This window comes from Puma concolor, chromosome C2, assembly GCF_028749965.1.
Source record: "Puma concolor isolate L17-30 chromosome C2, mPumCon1.1.hap2, whole genome shotgun sequence".
In the NCBI taxonomy this organism is placed as follows: Eukaryota; Metazoa; Chordata; class Mammalia; order Carnivora; family Felidae; genus Puma; species Puma concolor.
Genome location: NC_141675.1, coordinates 104,672,664 through 104,693,613, shown reverse-complemented (window position 1 = coordinate 104,693,613; position 20,950 = coordinate 104,672,664). Strand labels below are relative to the sequence as shown.

At 41.5% G+C, this 20,950-nt stretch overlaps 1 protein-coding gene across 1 annotated transcript in view; it reads right to left on the bottom strand.

Annotated features, from left to right (window-relative positions):
* The window catches only part of MYH15 (myosin heavy chain 15), a 146,543-nt gene that overhangs the window by 14,402 nt on the left and 111,191 nt on the right, over positions 1-20,950 (bottom strand). Inside the window, exons 34-38 of the mRNA XM_086675516.1 lie at positions 14,048-14,240; positions 13,642-13,845; positions 9,697-9,822; positions 7,436-7,606; positions 3,995-4,099 (exon numbers count right to left, since the gene is read on the bottom strand). Of these exons, the coding sequence (XP_086531642.1) occupies positions 3,995-4,099; positions 7,436-7,606; positions 9,697-9,822; positions 13,642-13,845; positions 14,048-14,240 (799 nt within the window). The remainder of the gene's footprint in view (positions 1-3,994; positions 4,100-7,435; positions 7,607-9,696; positions 9,823-13,641; positions 13,846-14,047; positions 14,241-20,950) is intronic.

Genomic DNA, 20,950 nt, shown 5'->3' with positions numbered 1-20,950 from the left:
GGTGCTCAACATCACTTACCATCAGGGAAATGCAAATCAAAATCAAAATGATATATCAAAAAGACAAGAAATAACAAGTGTTGATGAGAATGTGGAGAAAAGGGAACCCTTGTGCACTACTGTTGGGGATACAAATCGGTGCAGCCATGGTGGAAAACAGTATGAAGCTTCCTCAAAAAATTGAAAACAGAACTACCATATGATTCAGTAATTCCACTTCTGGTTACTGATCTGAAGGAAACAAAATCACTGTCTTGAAATACCCCATGTTCATGCCAGCATTATTTACAATAGCCAAGACATGGAAATAACCCTAGTGTTCATCAACAAATGAATGACTAAAGAAAATGTGCTATATGTACAATGGAATATTGTTATTCAGCCATAAAAAGAAGGAGGTCCTGCCATTTGCAATCCTTAAGGGCATTATACTAGTGAAAGAAGTCAGAAAAAAACAAATAATGTATGATCTCACCCATATGTAAAATCTAAAAAACCAAACTCACATAAACAAACAAAAAAAGAATTGGTGGTTGCCAAAGGCAAGGGTCTATGGGGGTGGGGAAAATGGGTCAAGGTGGTCAAGAAGTACAAAATTCCCGTTATAGGATGAGTAAGTCCTCGGAATGCAATGTTGAACATGGTGACTGTAGTTAACAATATGATGCTGTGTATTTGTAAGTTGGTAAGAGAGTAAGTCTTAAAGAGTTCTTAGCACAAGGAAAAAAACTGTAGTTATGTGTGGTGATGGATGTTAACCAAATTTGTGATAATCATTTCACAATGTAAACAAACATCAAATTATTACATTGTACACACAACACTAATGCAATGTTATGTGTCAAGTTTATCTCAATATAAGTAAATATATAAATACATAAGTAAATAAATAAAGCTTTAACCAAGCCATTTCTATGGCCTAGAATACTCCCCCACCCCACCTGAAAATACAATCTGCCAGTAGATAATTACTCATTTTAAGCTTACTAAGGCAGGGACCAAGATATAAGAGAATGAGATAGGTCTACCTCTTCAATAAAATCTACTGTTTTCATCTGCCTGTCCCTTTCCCTCCCAGGTTTAAGAAATTTGAAGATTCATAGAATTATGCATGTGTAGAAGTTCTAAAACTAACAGAAGTTTAATTGCTTAAAACCAATTTACTGAGGCAAGTCAATTTTCTGTGTGGTAAAGGAAGCCACAAGGAAGAAAACGGAAGCCTGGAAGTGGTTGCTGATGTTAATGAGCTCCTCCCACTTGAGAAGGCAGAGCCTTTGTTAGGCTCAGGCTCACATCTCAGCCCTGAGGCATTACATCACTGTGGTAGCCATGGTTGCGAGTGGCTCAGATTTCCCTGCAAGAAAAGAACTTGCCATTCAGCAGTGAGGAGGGCACTTACCTGAAAACCTCCAACTGCTGTGCCTTCGGGATCTGCTGTAGCATTTACACTGAGATCACCGCTCCCCAGGCAGCCCCCAGTCAATAACGGCCCAGTGATTACCAGGGTCCAGCCATTTCTGCCCAACATGGGGCTCCTTTCCAGGCAACCTTTGTGCTGGAGACTGCTCAGAGGAGATGGGCTGCAATGTGAAGCTCATATCTCATCCTCCTTCCTTCACCTTTTCCTTTCATGGATATCAGATTCACATCGTGGTCTAAAGGCTTTCTCTGCCCTGATCCTGCTTGCTCTCCCCTTTGTCTTTCCCAGGTGTTATGTCAGATAAATCTCTTATGCTTCTCAGACTCCATCCTGGCATCTGGTTCCTGGAGAAGCTACCCCAAACTACATTTTGTTTCCTTATCTCTAAAAATGAAGATACTATATCTGTAATTATATTTGTAAGGATTAAATAACATCTATACATAGATCCTTGAATATAGAAAGCAGTGGAAGATAAAATGGAGCAGGTGGATGGGAGGGGGCAGAAAGACTGTCTGTACCTGTTATAACGGTTGTCAGTCCCTAGTCCTACGTCCTGCTTTATAGCACATTATTCTAGGTACTGGAGAGAGAAAATAGGATGAGTTTCCAAATGCTAGAGGGACATACAGGGGAAGATAAATGCTCAATGGGGACTGGCTATAGAACTATTGTGGCTGGGGTCACACTTGATTCCCTTTCCAATGTAGTGGGATCTTCCCAGAGGATGTTTCCTAGGAAATGAAAACCATATTTATGCCCCTTTCAAAATGACATTTTCAATTGGCACCAATGACGTACTATCACAAAACACCCTGCCTCATAGTCCTGGTGGTTATTTTGATGTTAAAGGAGAACAGATTGGATTGGGCCAGCATCTATCTTGAATATTTCAAAAACAGGTACTGATATCAAGAAATGTGGAGCGCTCTCTAATGTCTCTTTAAAGTCACAGGGCCTAGCTTCATATCTTGTGTTAAATAGGTGCTCAGTAGGTGTTATCTGATTTAACAGCAGAAAAGCATTGCATAATTGAACAGATATACTGTGAGCATTGTGCAGACGCCTGGAAGAAATTAAGAACTGTACTTCCGTACTAGTACAAGGGGAAACAATAAGGCTAGCTCTATGAAGAAACAAAGATAAAACACAATAGAACAAGAATACAGTCTTTGGGGCAATGAAAACCAAAAAAGTATAGCCTTTGGTGTTTTGTTCTATAATGGACTTGTCTTCAGAGGGGGAAAAATGTCAGTATAATCCACAGGAAACTAAAAAGAAGAAAAACCCAGACATCATTAACAAGCAGCATGTGACTCCCTCAGCGTAGGTGGCTTCCTCACCCCCCTCAAAAGAAGGGTAGAATACCACACCTTTCATGCTCCCAAGGTGTTTACTTCCTTAGCCACACATCCCAGGGGCTCACTCCCGAATGGTATTGTTATAACTAGCATACTCTAAAGAAGTGTCAGACTAACTCTTAGAAAAGTCTCAGAAAAGAACCACTTCCTCAGTAAAGAAGAGCTGTGCAAGGAGCTCATTTCATCTTAATTAGCCCAAGATGATGCTTCTGAAGTGCACCGCGTTCTTATCAACACTATCCTTCTCGCTGCAAGGAGGGAAGATATTGGCATCTCTAACAACAACTCAGCCTCAGGAACCAGAACCAGGACTGGCAGATCTTGCATTCGTACTGCCAACGTTGCTGTGAAAGCGGGTGCCCGGGAGGAATTTGCCTTTTCGCTGGCATAAGCTGTACGGTGCAGCAGGAGAGGGCCAGGGAGTGACCTCTGGCATCTGTGTTCAACAACTGGAACGTGGGCACCTAGTCTGTGCCAGGAAGATGCTGGGCCGCAGAACAGCGCACAGCACAGTGCCTCTGCACTCGCGGATTCAACAGTCCCCTCCGTTTGAAGAAAAGGAAAGAAAGGTTAGAAAATGAAAATGAAGGTGAAGGATTGTATTGTTGCTTTAGAAATGCGTTAACTACTGGTAAGAAGTCTTTCCATCTCTTTTCACTTATTTGCTTGAGACCAATGTTCGCTCACGGGAAAAGAATCTGTGAGCTCCACACGGCGGTATTTAGCAGCTACCACCTGGCACAGGCACCGAACAGAGTCCTCAGTGGCCTGGAGTGTCTGTGCCACCAGAAAATAGGAGCAAGCATGTCCCCTGCTTCGATGTAGCCAGTGTCCCATGTAACACGCTGGCTACAGAGCCACCCCGACTCTCTGTCAGCCACTTCATTTACACATTGTTCTCACTCAGCCTCTCACAGGAAGGCATCTTTCTGAGAGCACCCCAGACGTTATGTGTGAAAAAATAAGCACGGTATAAATAGCTTTTCCCTTCTAATTGCAACTTGCGCTCACATTTTGCTTCCTGAGAGCTCTGAAAAGGGACCGACCCAAAGCACTAAGAGCACAGGAGCCCTGGGCCTGTCAGTCCATGTCTACCACTGAATGTGAGCACAAAGGTGGGGGGAAAGAACAGCAGGAGACCTAGGAGGCCACCCCAGGCTTGAAAGGAGCTCGTTGCTCCAGCACACAAACAGGCAGTGGTTTCCCAGAGTACCTGATAGGTCAGCTCTTTGAGGCAGCGCTCCAGCCTGCGGGCTCCCCTCTGGGCCTCCGCGCTGCGACGGATTTCGTCCTCCAGTTCACCTTCCAGTTGTCTCACCTGCAACAAAACCCTGACCTCAGACCGCAGGCTGGCAGCCAGCAAGACGGGATGCCAGCGAATTTGCCAACTGGCGCGATCATTTGAAAGAGAGCAAAGTCATCAAGAGGGGGAGCCACTCTCTTTCTGGCAGTGGTTAAACAGGGTAGCCTCTCGGGGAACACTGCCTCGCCAAAAGTGAGTTGGTGGGATTATGTGAGTTTATAAAAGGACCGTTTAAACCCTCATCCATGCAGAAGTGGTAAGTTTCCTGTGAGATTACAAAATTGCACACACCCCTGTGTATGATCATAGGTAAGTATATAGAGAATAAGCTATACGGGGCACACTTTAGGGATTAGGACAATGTACTACCTGATCTTAAGTTTCTTCCTCCATGTTCAGCCCTGACTCCCTGGAGTTTGACCTTGAGTCTATGTGGCAGATATGTCCCACCCTGCCCGACAGCCCTGTTTTGTGGGAGGGCAGTAGTACGGATGGACAATCTGCCTGTAGCCTCACAGAGTCATACAGGCAAAGTTAGCATAACGGTCATTCGACAAACATTTTATGCCAACCACACACCGGACCCCAAGGCTAGGGAGACAGCAGTGAAAAGAACAAACAAAAATTTCTCCCGTATGTAAGCATATGGTTTAATGAGAGGAAACACACAAAGTAAGATAGAGAATATGTTTGATGGTGAGATGTGATTTGGAGAAATAAAACAATTAGCAATAATCGTGCCTTGGATAAACCTCATTGGTGACAATACTGCCATTGTGCAGAGCTGGAGAAATAAAGCAGAACGGGGTGTAGAGAGTTGATGGAGGAAGGGTGTCGGCTGTTCCTTCTCTTCCTTTAGATGTCCATGGCTCTGTGGCTGCCTTTTTAAAATATATTTTTTAATGTTTTTTAAGTTATTTTTTGAAGGAGAGAGAGATAGAGCATGAGCAGGGGAGGGGTGGGAGCGGGGGGGACACAGAATCTGAGCAAGCTCCAGGTTCTGAGCTGTCAGCACAGAGCCCAATGCAGGGCTCAAACTCACAAACGGTGAGATCATGACCTGAGCTGAAGTCGGAGGCTTAACGTACTGAGCCACCAGCAGCCCCCGCCTTCTTCTTGACACAGATGCCACCTTCTCAATGTGGCCTTTTTGACTACTCTTTTAAAATAGCAAAGTCCAATGCCCCAGGGCATGAATGTGCTTGGAATGTCTGACCCCATCTCTTACTCCCCCCCCTCCCCTCCCCACTCCAGACACACTGCCCTTGTTTTTCCTCAGAGAGGGCAAGTCAGCAGGTGTGCAAGTTCCTTGTGGACAAAGCCCGTTAAAAAATCTTCTAAACCCCTATTGTCTAGGAACTTAATACATAGTTCTATCAGTTGGGACATGAGACTATGAGTCGACCCTTTAAGGTTTTCTCATGTGTTCATGTATGTGTTTAAGTCGATTAAAAAACCTCAGGGAAAATCGCTTTAATATATCAAATCCTAGACATCATATAATTTCACCAGTAAATATTCCGTTATGTAATCCTAACAGATTAGTATTATGATTATGGTTTTAAGAAAATTAATCATAATTCCTTAGTATCAGCTGATATTTGGAAGCTTATTGCTACTGAGTTAGCATGGGTTCTAGGCTTTATGGTGGACAAACAGCATTTGGAAGCAAAATTAAAATCTTAAATTCAAATTGGAAACACCATTATCATTCATGTATTTTTTTTTTTAATTAGGGAAAAAAGACATATTCTAAGTTCTTTAATTTTATGCCTATATGTTTTTTTTCCCCTACTAAAAATCTTGGTTCTTATACAATCAAGATTAAATAATTATTGGTTAAAGAATTATATTAACCTTACTGATAGTGTTAATGATAAGATACTATTATTTGAGGGGTGCCTGGGTGGCTCAGTGGGTCAGCATCCCGCTATGGCTCAGGTCATGATCTCAATGTGTTCAAGCCCCACATTGGGCTTTGTGCTGACAGTGTGGAGCCTGCTTTGGATTCTCTGTCTCCCTCTCTTTCTGCTCCTCCCTCTTTCCCAAAAATAAGTAAATATTAAAAACATTTTGTTAAAGATATAGTTATTTGGAACTACAAGTGCAGTTTGCTTTGATTTTTTTTTCTTTTGTCCTTAGATATATTCCATGAGGGATGTACAAAGCACTATGTTTAAAAGTCACTAAGAATAATTCTTCTGTGTATGTTTTATGCCCCTCAACTTGATATACAGTTAGCTTCAGTTGTTTCCATTTGTCTTAACATTTTACAGATTGATTTGTTTTATTCTGCTCTTTGATTTAAACGTGTTTTCTTTTAAGTTATGAAGCATGTAAATGTTTTATATGATTTTGCAATCAAAACAACTAAACAAGGTTCATTCAGAAGGTCTAAGTTTCATCTCTGTGTTCGCCTCCTATGGCAGCTATTTTTATTAGTTTTTGTTTTATTCTGTCACCACTTCTTTTTGAAAATGCAAGCAAATGTGTATGTGCCCCTGTCTTCTATAGTAACCCCCTCTTGCACAAAAGGGTGTAGACTCTACCTTTTCTCTGTGCCTTTTATCATCATCATACTGCTAGATGAGATCTCCAGAACATATTACAGAGCGCTCCCTCATTCCTTTTTAATCAGCATGATTATAAGGAGGCACCGTAGATGTGCATTAGAATTCTATTGTATGGATATACCATAAATGTACAAAAGCAATTTTAAGAGGCCCTTCTGAACCATCAAGTCCCAGTCAAATATTCTTCCTATCCTTCTAGCATTTGTCATCCAACCTGTACATAGTCATTGAAATTGATCCAATAATTTAAAAAATCCTATTTTCAAGATAGATCTTCCTATTTATTGTCAAGCTCCCTGAAGGCAGGTGCTACATCATTTCTGTCAGCCCCTCCTATATCTTCACTAAGCATTTCTTGATCCTTGATTTAGTTGTCCCCCTTCCCCCTTTCTCTGGATGTTAAAAAATGGGCATTCTCTGCAGAGGAAATAACAGGAACAGAGGCACAGAAGCAAGACTGCGAGGGTGTATCTGGAAATAGCAGGTAACCCTGGCTGTGGGGAGCCTAGAGTTGGTGTGGCTGAATGGGAAGAGATGCATTCTCACTTAACAGGAAGAGGGAGGCAGAGTTTATCCAGCCGAAGGAAAGTCTTAGTTGATGGCCCAAGGTCAAGCGAGAATGAATGAATATATTGAGATCTGACACTATCAGTGATCTAGAAGTACTAACAAGAGAAGTGACGAGAGAGGTACAAAACATTTGGAATGATATCCCAGGACTATAAGGCCTTGAATCAGAAGTTGTCATGACCCCATGATTATCCAGACAAATGCCTACCCTAGATTCTAGCTTCTGGATTTGCTTTCTACTCCCCATCAGGGCAGTCTGGTCAGCTTCATTCAGTCTTTTTTGTAAGTCTTTAATTGTCTGCTCCATATTCTTTCTCATCTTCTGCAAGTGGGCATTGGTGTCTTGCTCTTTCTTCAGTTCTTCTGTTACGTTTGCTGCCTAAAACAGAAAGAAAGGGACTGTGATAAGCTGGCAGCCAGTTGACCTTCACATTTCTGCCCACAATCTTCGGGTCCTTATCTGACTAGTTATCATGCCTTCCTCTGTGTCTCAATCTCCTCCCACTGCTCTGTCCCTAACCTGGGCCACCCTCAAGTTTGTTAATGATATGGCAATCCAGATGACATCAGCCACCAGGGAGACTGGGGCAAGGGGTAACAGAAACAGACCAGAGATGAACGCTGCACAACACCTGTATTGAAAGAAAGGTGACCAACTAAAGCAACAGCTTTGAACTGAATAAAGCCCAGGACACATCCGATAACATCACACACCAGGAAAAGTATGGAAGGAGGCCCATGAAGATCTTTCACATCTCTCTTTTATAATTCTGTGATTCACAACAGCAAACAAGTTTAGGCTCCAGGAATTTGGCAGCTACAGATGCTCTCGGTGCCAATAATCTGGCACAAGGAAGGTTAATTCTTGTTTGTGAAGGCTGCTCTTGGCTTTGGCTATGTGTACAAGGGCTTGATGTCTCGATGAAATTATTAAGAACCGGTTCATGAATCTCTCAGCGCATTTAATGTAGGAACACTGTCCTCCCAGCCAAAGATTCTCTGTCTATCAGGTTACCAACCATCTGTATAATTTAAGTGTGAGACGTCTATGCAGATGGTGAGGGCAAAGAATGAATTATGGAGGCAACTCTGGGTTCTGCTATGTGGGGCTGGGACTCAGAGATGAACTATGTGAGAATTAGAAGGTGGGGAAAGAAGTAGTGAGTTCATTTTTCAACGTTGTCAAAAATCTTATAAAGGCACAGTAAAGCAGATAGTCTCCATAATGTGTGACTGCATACATTTCCCAAGCTGGAGTAGACACTCTTTTTATTCCTTTTTCTCTATGTGGATTTTCATAAATGTGAAACATTATTTTTCTCTTGGCCATCAAACATGTTCAAGCTTTCACACACCTCTTTTCCATCAGAGAGCAGAAGTGTCTGCCTCGATACGAAACAGCTGAGTGACAGGCATGCTTCTCTATTCTTAGAGAGGGCTGGATTCTACAGTGACCTGGTACCCAGGATTTAGTGCAAAGGTTTTGTTTCGTTCCTCAACTGCCAAATAACTCAGGCAAATAGAGACACAAGCTCTTCCCCTCCTCTGAATTTTAAAATGACTAATATAAAATCTAATCGAGTATCTTGTCGTCCCAGTTCTGATATCCCCTTCATCATGAGGATCAGCTTCCATTCACATAGCAAAGGCAGGCTGCTGCACACAGTTGGGCATTTGCTGGACCACACGCACAGAGTCACAAGACGGGGATGGGGTGAGTGGAGGCTGCAATTAAGTCCCTGCTCTGCTCAGCAAGACTGGGACCTGCCAGGCCTTCCATCTCCCTCTGCTAATATTTGTGTTGAGTGTTGCCTTCTGGTCACTGTGCCCTTTGAGAGAAGTGCTACAGCTGTCCGCAGGGGGTGCCTGGCAGTGGGTCTTCTCCCGTTCCCATAAACTTTCAGTCAAGGCTGGCTGCCAATGCCGAGCTTAGTGCCGTTTAGGAAAAGCACTCTCATCAACAATGTTAAACTTGCAAATAAAGAAACCCTGAAACCAGCCCTGAAACCCTTCTTTACCAACCTGATGGTGCTACTCAAGCAATAGTATGGGTTGGGGAAAATAAGTGACATAAGCTTTCTTTCCAGATCATGATGATAAAGCCATCACAGGCTCTAAGAAAATAGCGATTTGTAAGGACTCACAGAAGAATTGTTTTAGACTCTAGATATATTGATTCACAAGTGGAAAGTGGCTTAACTTAAAAAAAAAAAATCTCTTTGTTTCATGAGGTTTTGCTCATAGCAGTTCAACTGCTCCTTTTTGTTGTCTGAGCCGTTTGGAAAGGAGGAGCTAATTGGCCTAATTTTTCAAAATGGAAACAGAGAGAGGCAGAGGGGTCAGTTACTCTCCTCCTGGCTATATGGAGAATCAATAGAATTCTTTTTGGCTGCAGATCTGCCTCTGCCCCTTGGCTGCTGTCCCGGTCAATTCTGCAAGATAGGAACAGCAGTCAGTCAATGAACCCACCTCAGTGGCTGCCTTCTTGGCCTTCTCTTCTGCATTTTGACACCTCTGCACTGCCTCTTCAGCTTCTTTCTGCATCCTGGTAACATCAACTTCCAGCTTCTTCTTCTGGTTGAGGAGGCTCGTGTTCTAAAGCAAAGCAGCACTCTCATTAGGCAAGTTGAGACCAGCGATGCAAAAGCAAGCTGGCAGGTCGAGGACATGCAACAGGAATGGGCTCTGGCCGGGGGTGAATTCTGTTCTAAGCAGCCATAGTCAGTGAAGCAATATTTCCAACCCCAGGAAGCCACACTAGAAAACTCTCCTTTGCCATCAAAGGCATATTTGAATGGAAGGGATTTCATCCGTTAGACGTTCAATATTAAAGACCTAGCAGTTTGTCTGAATAAGAAAATAGAAATGGATCCAGGTAATCTACAAGCCCCAAACATGTGTTTGGTTTTCAGCTTGCTGAGGAATATGATTTTCTGCCGTTTGTTCTTTGATGTTGTAGAAGCAAGTGTTCCAGAGCACAAGTCGGGGTCAGTTGCAGATATGCGGGGAGCAGGAAGTTGGGGAATAAAAATCGGTTGCCAGCATGTTGCTCCAGGAAAAATAAAAACAAAAACAAAAATCCAATTTCCTCTTTATCTACCTCCCTTTCTATCTGACTTTGCAATGAGGAGGAGGGAAGTGTAGCTCAAATAAGCCTCAACCCCCAGGCCTTAGGAAGCCCCCCACCCCATGGGAGGATTATTGCTGTTCTGTGGCTGGTACTGTCCTAATTCTTTCTTTCCTGGGTTGTGACACTAGAGGCTGAGGCTCCTTTTGCTGCTATTTGGTCCACGTTTGAAGCACAGCTTTTCTGAGGGTGTGAAACCTTAGCACAGAGAATGTATATAAAAAGCACAGGCTTCCTATTTTTGATTTCTCTTCATTGTCCTTTCACTTTTCTCTAGCTAGTGCCTTTCGCAGTGGCAGGATTGTACCTTAGAAACAGAAAGAAAGATATTCCAGCCTCACAGGTTCTGTCCTGCTTCTTCAATGGCATGAAGCATCTTCATCAAGGCTTCCATGCTCTGTCCTCACAGACAGCTAGGTTCTGTGCTCCCACCCCTGCCCCAGGATTCTCCCTGGTAGTGGTCGTGGTGGTGGGGATAAGTGTACCTTACTGGAATGTTTTCTGCATCCTCACTGCACGTAACTCCATAGAAACTCTTTCTTTGTAAAGGAAAGTACAAATATAAATGCCGACTTGTTTGTACATAGAGTCATTTAAAATCTGCTAAGGAGATAATGGCCAAAATCTTTTTAAGCTGAATGACTCTTTATTTGGTTCTTTTTGGGAGGAAGGGGGTTAGGTGGTATTGTGCAAAAGAGCAATCCAGATTGTCACAGTTCAGGTTTGAAAAAGAACACATGTAATCAGCCAAGGATAAGTTTGGCCTTGTGTGTTTATTCTAGGCTTAGAGGTCTGGGAATGCAGAAGGAACTAAGAAGGTTCCATAAAAGATTCATTATTCTATCAAAAGATTGACAGCAGTCTATTAATTGCAAGGTGTCCCCACATGATTAAGGTTGGGGAGAGGTTCTTGTGAGCAATGTAGTATCACCTAGATATGCTGGTCACAGGGTAGCTTCTGGACCCCCAGCATCATCTGAGTATTTGTTTGATTCTTGGGTCCCACTGCAGAGATTCTGATTCAGTAGGTCTGAAATGAGAGCTGAGAATTTGTACTTTTGTGTTAATTTCTGTTATACACCTAACTTTTTAAGAAATTACACTCTAGAGATCAGGTCTCCATGGCCTAATTTTCTTTTCATTTTTTTTTTTTTTTCTTCAAATTCATCTCCTCCTCTCTATGTCTGTTTTTGCTCTGGTTGATGTCCTCATCTCTCTCTCTAGGGTAGTGGTTTTTCATCATATTGGGACCCACTGGAGCATTATCAGTTATAATATGCATGGCAAATGATTTATTACCAATAGCTATTAAGTACTACAGATAGATGATTACTTTTTAAAAATTCAATATCCTACTTTATAAGAATCCTGCTCATTGTATTTACATAAGCTTTCTTGAGAGAGAAAGAAAATGTGGAAGTGAGTTAGCTTGCCGGGAATTATGCAAAACATACAGCCTATTTGTTCCATATCACATGATATCTAAATAGGGTTGTGTCATGCACAATGTTTTGACGGACACAAAAGTCAAACTGTAAGCAAAAACTAATTGCAATGCTTCCCAGCTGGTACATCACTGGCTGATCCTTCCTTTTTCTAGCATTTCTTGGTGAGGGCACAATTGGCATTCTGGGAAGGGCAATTCTTTGTGAAGTGGGATTATCCTGTACCTAACACAGATATTAGTATCTCTGAACCCTGCCCACTAAATGTCAGAGGCACTTTGCAGTCACTGTGGCAACCAAAATGACGTTTCTAAATACTCCACGGTATGGCAGTTCTGTCTATAGTTGTTTTAATCCACCATTCACAGCAATCACCAGAGTAAACTTCCTAAAATGAAAATCTGATCATTTCACTCTCAGCTACTCAAAATTCTTCAGTGGATCCCCATTCGCTGCAAGAAGGAATTCAAATTGCATTAGCTTCAGACTCAAGGTTCCTGAGGACCTGGCTCTCCCTGCCTCTTAGCATCATTTCTCTGATCTCTTCTACCCCTACCCCACTATGCTCTGTGAGTACAGCAATTTCCCTCAGCAGCCCACATCTCCTCCTCCCCCATGCTTCTGTCCTCGGCTTTTCTCTCTACCTGACAGGTTGCTTATGTGTCCTTTATGACTCTGATTGAGCACATTGTGTATCTAGCTATGCCTAGGACTGTCAGGGAAGGCTTTCTGTAGGGATGTGCTTGCTCTGACACTATACTCCAACAGCGCATTGAGTTCCTTACTTGGCTCTTCACTTTTTTAGGACAATGGAGACATTCCGCACGTACACCTCATACAACTGCTCAGGTTATGGTGGGTGCCCTATAAATGTTGAACGATCCATTTAGTATACACGTTTATCCTAGACGCTGTGGTTTCCTCTGATTCTATGAGAATGGCAAACGATCTAAGAATCCTTGCTTCATGTCACTTATATAACCTTCCATGGGGAGCCAGAGTCCTGACAGCTCATATCTGTCAGCAGTCACTTAGAATTGTTAGAAATCTCCTGGCTCTGAGGCAGGAGAATTTTTTTTTTAATCCTTGGAGAACATGTGACTTGGAGGGAACAGAAGAAACAGGCAAATGGTTCTGGTACACTAGGGAATGTTCAGCTCTCCCCAGCTTACTGGCTGTCAATGTCCTGAGAGTCCATTCTTTTGGACTTAGTATTATGGATAATATTGTGTCCCCTCCAAAGGAGATAGGCTGAAGTCTCTAAATGTGATTTTATTTGGAAATAGGGTCTTTACAGAGGTAATCAAGTTGAAACAAGGTCATTCGAAGGTGTCCAAATCCAATATGACTGATGTCCTTATAAAAAAGGGAAATTTAGACACAAATACTAACAGAGAAAAGATGATGCTAAGACATATAGAGAGATTTCCACGTGAAGGCGGAGGATTGAAGTGATCATCTATAAGCAAACGAACACCAAAGATTGCCAAAAATCACCAAAAGCTAGAAAAACTCAAGGAAGGATTGACCTATGAGATTCAGGGGGAGCATGACCCAGCCAACAACTTGGTTTCCATCTAGTGTTGAATACTGTAAGAGAATAAATTTCTGATGTTTTAAGCCACCCAGTTTGTGGTCCCGAGTGATAGCAACCCTAGGAACTTAATACATTTGGGAATGAGTGAAGAGTGTGCCCACTGCTGCCAAAGGCTCTCTTTATGCCTCATATGCCACATCCATTGCCTGACATGGCAACTATTATGGTCCAAGGCTGAACAATGTGTGGAAACCATTGCCTTCATCCAGCTAATACAGCTCATAGGGAGAGTTTATGGGCCTCACCTGGATGTGGAAAAGATTGATTTTCTCTGTGGCCTGCAGGAGCTCTTCCTCCGCCAACTTGCGCCCACATTCCGTCTGTTCATACAAGGACCTCAGCTCCTCTAGCTCAGACTGGACAAGAGAGTTGTGCCTCTCAGCCACAGCCACCTGCTCCTTCAGCTCACTGTTCAGGCGTATGCTGTCATCTAGCTGCACCCGAAGGTCCTGTGAGAGAAAACACAGGCCTGGGGCACAGATTGCTGAGTTCAATGGGATATGCACCTGCATGCATGCTCTAAGCAAAGCTCACCAATTTAAGTGTGTTCCTGCTTTCTTGAAGGATTAGATTTGTTGTCCTTACTTTTATTTCTCAGCACAATCTGTCTCTTGGTTTGCTTATTCCCTGCCCTTATATTGCAATTTGTACCTGGATTTGAATCTGAAGCTGGCCCAGGGATTTGGTTGTCTCTGACACCTGTCGGTTGGCACAGCTAAGCTGGAGTTCCATCTCACTGAGGTTCCCTTCCACATTCTTCTTCAGCCGTGTGGCTTCAATTCTGCTCCTAGTTTCAGAATCCAGACTAGACTGCAGGGAGTCAATAGCGCATTGCTGATTCCTCCTAATTTTAGAATAACATTTAAGAGAAAAAAAAATCATGCACCCAAATTAAGAAAGGTTACCTGCTGTGCACATAATAGTTTAGGAAACATAAAAAATTAAAATTCAAGAAAAATTCTGGGTAATTAACAAAATGAGTCTAAGGGGTTGTCATTTTAAAAAACATAGAGGTTGAAGGGTTAGGTTAGTGAGCATTATAATAGATTAAGATTCCCAGGCCAGCTTTTCTCAAGAATCAAGGAAAGTATCAGAGAATCTTTGTGAGGCCCTTATGTCCAGTGGGACAGCCTTAGCCTTACCTAAGACCCCTTAAGGGAAGGCATAGAACAAACATCTAGATTTCCTGCAGTGGCTAAGGATTAAGGAAGGATGCTCTTCCAGACAGCTATAATATTTAAACTACTTTCAATGGTAAAACATATCTGAACAAGTCAAGAAAGAGCCACCCAGGCTTAAATCCCAAGGACAAGCAATATTGCTCTAATGGCCTATTGTTGCTTAGCCCTTCTAGAATAGCATGGTTATCTTTCTGTAGGAGTTGGAGTACAGTCAAGGGTAGGCTGAGAAGACCAACTGCTGTGTGAGGATTGAGTTGCTTCAATATTCCTCATGACAACAAAAACCCTACACTGAAACTATACTTGCCAAGTGATAGAAGCTTAGACAATAGATGTGTGTTGAGGGAAACAATGAAAAAATCTAGGGAACCCATGGCAATCATTTCCCAGCCTTCCTGCAGTCAGTTGGAATTATGTGACTGAATGCTGACCACTGGATCATGGGCAGAAACGTTTGTAGGCCTTGCCCATACAACATTTTTACTTGTATAATCCAGTACTCCCCTCTTCCTCATCTATGGCAAACTTGGTGGCCACTTTTGAAAGATTGTGGCACCACAAGATGGAAGGAAACTGGGCTCTTGAATGACTTTGAAGAATAGTGGCTCACTCTATAGCCTAACCTACACTGGACTCAGACACAAAACAAAGATGAACTTTGATAGTTTTGAAAAAAAATGTTTTTTAATGTTTTTTAATTTATTTTTGAAGGAGAGAGAGAGAGAGCATGAGCAGGGGGAAGAGCAGAGAGAGAGGGAGACACAGAATTCGAAGCAGGCTCCAGGCTCTATGCTGTCAGCACAGAGCCTGATGCGGGGCTCGAACTCACAAGCCATGAGATGATGACCTGAGCCGAAGTCAGATGCTCGGCCGACTGAGCCACCCAGGTGCCCCGAACTTTGATAGTTTTGAGTCAAGATTTGGTGTTTGTGAGCCAGGATGGTTTAACTGCTATAACTAACACCCCCACCCCCGGATTAAGCTCACCCTGTGAAATAGGACTTAGTGCTGAACAGGCAAAACAGACATGGGAAGAGCCTTCCTATTCTTCATCATAGAGCCCATTATCAGAAATAGCAAAAATGTACTCATCTTGGATCATAATTATGTTCTGCATTGAAATAGCATTGAATATGTGTCCTGAACTCTGAGGCCAATCAGGAAGGCATATAGCCCACATGGGATAGTTGTGTGGCTCAGGTTTCTAACTGGGTAACAGGTGGAGGGGCTGCTTTTCATGACCAGTTGTCTCCCCATTGGTAAGTGAAAATCTCACAAGTACTTATGGAAATGTATGGGAGAATGTAAAGCCCAGAGTTAGCACCTCTTCTGTGCTAACCTTATGTCCCTGGCCCCCAAAAATTGAGATCAGCCTCTCATGACTAACCTTGGTTGTGGGCTTTTGTTCAGCTTCCAGGTCATAATCCTACAGGAATACCAGTACATAAAGTTAACCCAGACTGTTATAGCTGAATATGTACTTCCCCATTTATATATTGAAGCCCTAAACCCAAGTACCTCAGAATGTGACTATCTTTAGAGACACAGCTTCTACAAGAGGTGATTAAGGTAAAATGAGGCTATTGGGTGAGGCCTAATTTAATCTGATTAAGAGAAAATTTGGACACACACAAACACATCAGGGATTCACATGCACAAAAGAAAGATCATGTGAGGACATGACAGGAGGACGGCCATCTGCAAGCCAAGGAGAAGCCTCAGGAGAAACCAAACTTGCCAACACCTTATTTTGGACTTCCAACTTCCATAATAGTGAAAAAATAAATTTATGTTGTTTAAACCACCCAGTCTGCATTTCATCATGGCAGCCCAAGCAGACTTATACAGTGACTCATACTATCAACATCACTAAAAGCTTTAAGACACTTTTTTGTTTTATATTGGGGAGACTCACTTTTGCCACAGCTGACTCTCCTTATACAGGAACACTAAAGCATCCCTAGCTTGGTATCAAAATCCTTTATACAGACATACATTCTACTTAAGCAGACAATGTTTCAAACTGTACTTTTACACAGTTGTTTATGAATCTTCATGAGTGCCTGCAGACAGTAGAAAGTGCTGTGGTTTGAGAGGCTTGGATATGATACAGGCCTAAAGAATGGCCTCTAGACAATCAACACATTTCATGCATAGTCAATAAATCTTTAAAATGAAAACTCTTCCAAGTACATTTAAAAAAAAAAATGAAGCACTCAGGACCAGGACCATATAGTAAGAAGTTCTTTCATTCCTCCCGCCCCCATCCTGACATGAAACGCAGTTTGAAAAAGAAAACCAGATACAAAAAAAAAAAAAAAAAGAAAGAGAGAAGTCAGTAAAAAAAACTTACAACTTAAGGGAAACCATTGACAAAACAAAAAGGCAACCTACTGAATGGGAAAAGATATTTGCAAATAATATATCTAGTAAGTGATTAATATCCAAAATATATAAAGAACATATACAACTCAACACAAAAAATAATAGTAATGCTAATAATATGATTAAAAATGGGCAGAGGACCTGAATAGACTTCTTGCCAAAAAAGACAGAAGTCTATTCAGGTCCTCTGCCCATTTGGGGCCCAGATGGACAACAAATACATGAAAAGATGCTCAATATCACTCATCATCAGGGAGATGCAAATCAAAACCACAATGAGATGTCACCTCACACCTGTCAGAATGGCTAAAATCAAAAACAAAAAATAATGAGCATTGGTGAGAATGTGGAGAAAAAGGAACCCTCAGGCACTGTTGGTGGGAATGCAAATTTGTGCAGTCCCTATGAGAAACAGTATGGATGTTCCTTAAAAAATCAAAAATAGAATAACCATATGATCTAGTAATTATACTACTGGATATTTACTCAACAAAAACAAAAACACGAATTCAAAAAGATACGTGCACCCCTATATTTACTGTAGCATTATTTACAATAGCCACGTCATGGAAGCAACCTCAGTGTCCATCGATAGATGAATAAAGAAGATGTGATATAGACTTCCAGAGGAGATGGCAGAATAGGAGGACCCTAAGCCCATCTCATCCCCTGGATACAATTAGATAATACCTATATCAGTGTAAATAAACCAGAAAATATCACAAAGACTGGCAGAGCCAACTCTCCACAGCTAAAATTAGAGAAGAGACAACAATGAAGGTAGTAAGAAGGGTGGAGACAGAGACATGGTCAAGAGCTAAATGGACCAATGGGATCGTCCATAGGAGTGAGACACAAAGAGTTGAGGGAAACAGCTCTTCACAGCAAGCACCCCAGGCACTAGGAACCCATACAGGGAAGGCAAACCCTATAACCTCTGGCTATGAAAATAAGAAGGGCCTGGCCTCACAAGTTCCTACAATCAGGCTTAATACCTGGAACTTTAAAAGTCAACGGGATGGCCTCTGAGAGAGCAATAGGAAACTGAACCCCATCCTTCAAGAGATAGCATGACAAACAGTCCCTCAGAGATACAGCATAGAGGTAGCATTTTGAAAAATTCCTAGGATATATGGGAAGATTTATTTACTAATCTTCATAAGGCCACTACTTTCAAGAGTAGGAGATGTAACTGACTTTCTTAACACATAGAAACAAATACAGAGAGTTAGACAAAATTAGGAAAAAGAAAAATGTGTCCCAAATGAAAGAGCAGGATAAAAATCACAGCAAAAGAGCTAAATGAAACCAAGATAACAAATGCCTGAAAGAGAATTTAAAGCAATGGTCATAAAGATACTCACTGGACTTGAGAAAAGAATGTAGGAGCTCAGTGAGGCCCTCAACAAAAATATAGAAAACATACAAAAGAACCAGAGATGAAGAACTCATAACTGAAATTTAAAATACACTAGATGAAAGCATAGAGGAAGCAGAAGAACATATCATCAACCTGGAAGACAGAGTAATGCAAAGCAATCAAGCTGAATAGGAGAGAAAAAATAATAAAAACTGAAATTAGACTTAGGGAACCCAATGATACCATCAAACATAATAAGATTTGCATTGTAGGGACTCCAGAAGGAGAAGAGAGATCAAATGGGGCATAAAGATTATTTGAAGAAATAATAGCAGAAAATTTCCTAAATCTGGGGAAGGAAACAGAAATCCAGATCCAGGAGGCAATGGGAATCCCCAGAAGAATCAACCCAAGGAGGTCCACACCAAAACTCATTGTAATTTAAATGGTAAGAAGAAATTATAAACCATTTTAAAAGCAGAAAGAGAAAAGAAAACAGTTATATACAAGGGAAACCCCATAAGGCTACAAGCTACTTTTTTAGCAGAAACTTTGTAGGCCAGAAGGGAGTGGCATAATACATTCAGTGTGCTGAAAGAAAAAACCTGTAACCAAGAATATTTGATCCAGCAAGGATATCATTCATAAGAGAAGGAAACTTAAAAAGTTCCCAAACAAAAGTTACAGGAATTCAGGACAACTAAACCAGCCCTACAAGAAATGTTAGAGACTTTTTTTAAAAGTTTATTTATTTGAGAAAGAGAGCCCAAGCAGGGAAGGGGCAGAGAGAGAGAGAGAGAAGAGAGAGAGAGAGAGAGAAACAGAATCCCAAGCAGGGGGAGCCTGACACAGGGTTCAAACTCACGAACAGTGAGATCATGATCTGAGCCAAGATCAAGAGTCAGAACCTCAACCAACTGAGCCATCCAGTTGCCCCAGAAATATCAGAGACTTTATGAGTAGAAAGACTTTAGGTAGGAAGAGTAAGAAAAGTAGGAAGCAGAAAAGCAGTAAAATTGAGTATATTTATAAAAATCAGTTAAAGGACTCACAAAATAAAAGGATGTAAATTATGACACCATATACCTAAAATATGGAGGGGAGAAGAGTAAAGAATGGGTTCAAACTTATGGGACTGCTAAATGCATGCTATATATAAACCTGATGGTAATCACAAATCAAAAACAAGTAATAGATATGCAGAGAGAGAGAGAGAGAGAGAGAGAGAGAGAGAAAGGAATCCAGGTATATCACTAAAGAAAGCCCGCAAAATGTGAGAGAAAAGAGCAAGAGAAGAAATGAACAGAAGAACTACAAAAACACCATAAAACAAGTAACAAAATGGCAATAAGTATACACCTATCAAAAGTTACTTTGAATATAAATGGTCTAAATGCTCCAAACAAAAGACATAGGGTGACCAAATGGATGAAAAAGCAAGACCCACCTATTTGCTGCCTGCTGGAGACTCATTTCAGACTGAAAGACTGAAAGATAACATCCCTATGTTTATTGAGGCATTATTTACAATAGCCCAATTGTGGAAGCAGCCCAAGTGTTCATCAATAGAGAAATGGATAAAGAAGATGTAGTATATACATATGTATATACGTGACACATTTTATGTATTTATATATGAATATTACTCAGCCATAAAAAAGAGTGGAATTTTGGATGGATCTAGCAGGTATACTGCTAAATGAAATAAGTCAGAGAAAGATAAATACCACATGATTTCATTCAGATGTGGAATTTAAGAAACAAAACACACCAGCAAAGAAAAAAAGAGACAAACCAAAAACCAGACACTTAACCATAGAAGACAAACTGATAGTTACCAGACAGGAGGTGGGTAGGGGAACGGGTGAACTAGGTGAAGGGAATTAAGAGTACACTTATCAGGGCGCCTGGGTGGCGCAGTCGGTTAAGCGTCCGACTTCAGCCAGGTCACGATCTCGCGGTCCGTGAGTTCGAGCCCCGCGTCGGGCTCTGGGCTGATGGCTCAGAGCCTGGAGCCTGTTTCCGATTCTGTGTCTCCCTCTCTCTCTCTGCCCCTCCCCTGTTCATGCTCTGTCTCTCTCTGTCCCAAAAATAAATAAACGTTGAAAAAAAAAAAAAAAAAAAAGAGTACACTTATCATAGTGAGCCCTGAGATGAAGATAACACTGTATATTACACTTTTTTTCAAATTTAGAATTAAAAAAAAAACAACATTAAAACTTGCAAAAGTTATAATGACTTTAAATGGACAGTCAATTCATTAGGTCACTTTTTTTCTCCTGCAATATTGTTTATCTGTATCAGAGAAATGTGAGATTTTCCTTAATTCTAATACATATAATTTCGATTTAAAATGATTAGCAAGGTATTTTCCTAACCAAATACCATGCCTGAGTGTGAAATCCTATTTCTTGACGACATGCTAAAATATTTTACTTAGAAATGAGAAGAGACTTAAACACATTCTTCTGGCAGAGACTCAGACAATAACTGAAATTAAGTTTGATGGTGCTCATAAATTAAGACCATGTGTGAAATTTGACATCACTGAGTTTTGAGGAACAGGCCAAATGGAAGGAAAACATGATGGAACATTAAAAATAATGTGTAGACCCCTAAGGCTATAGA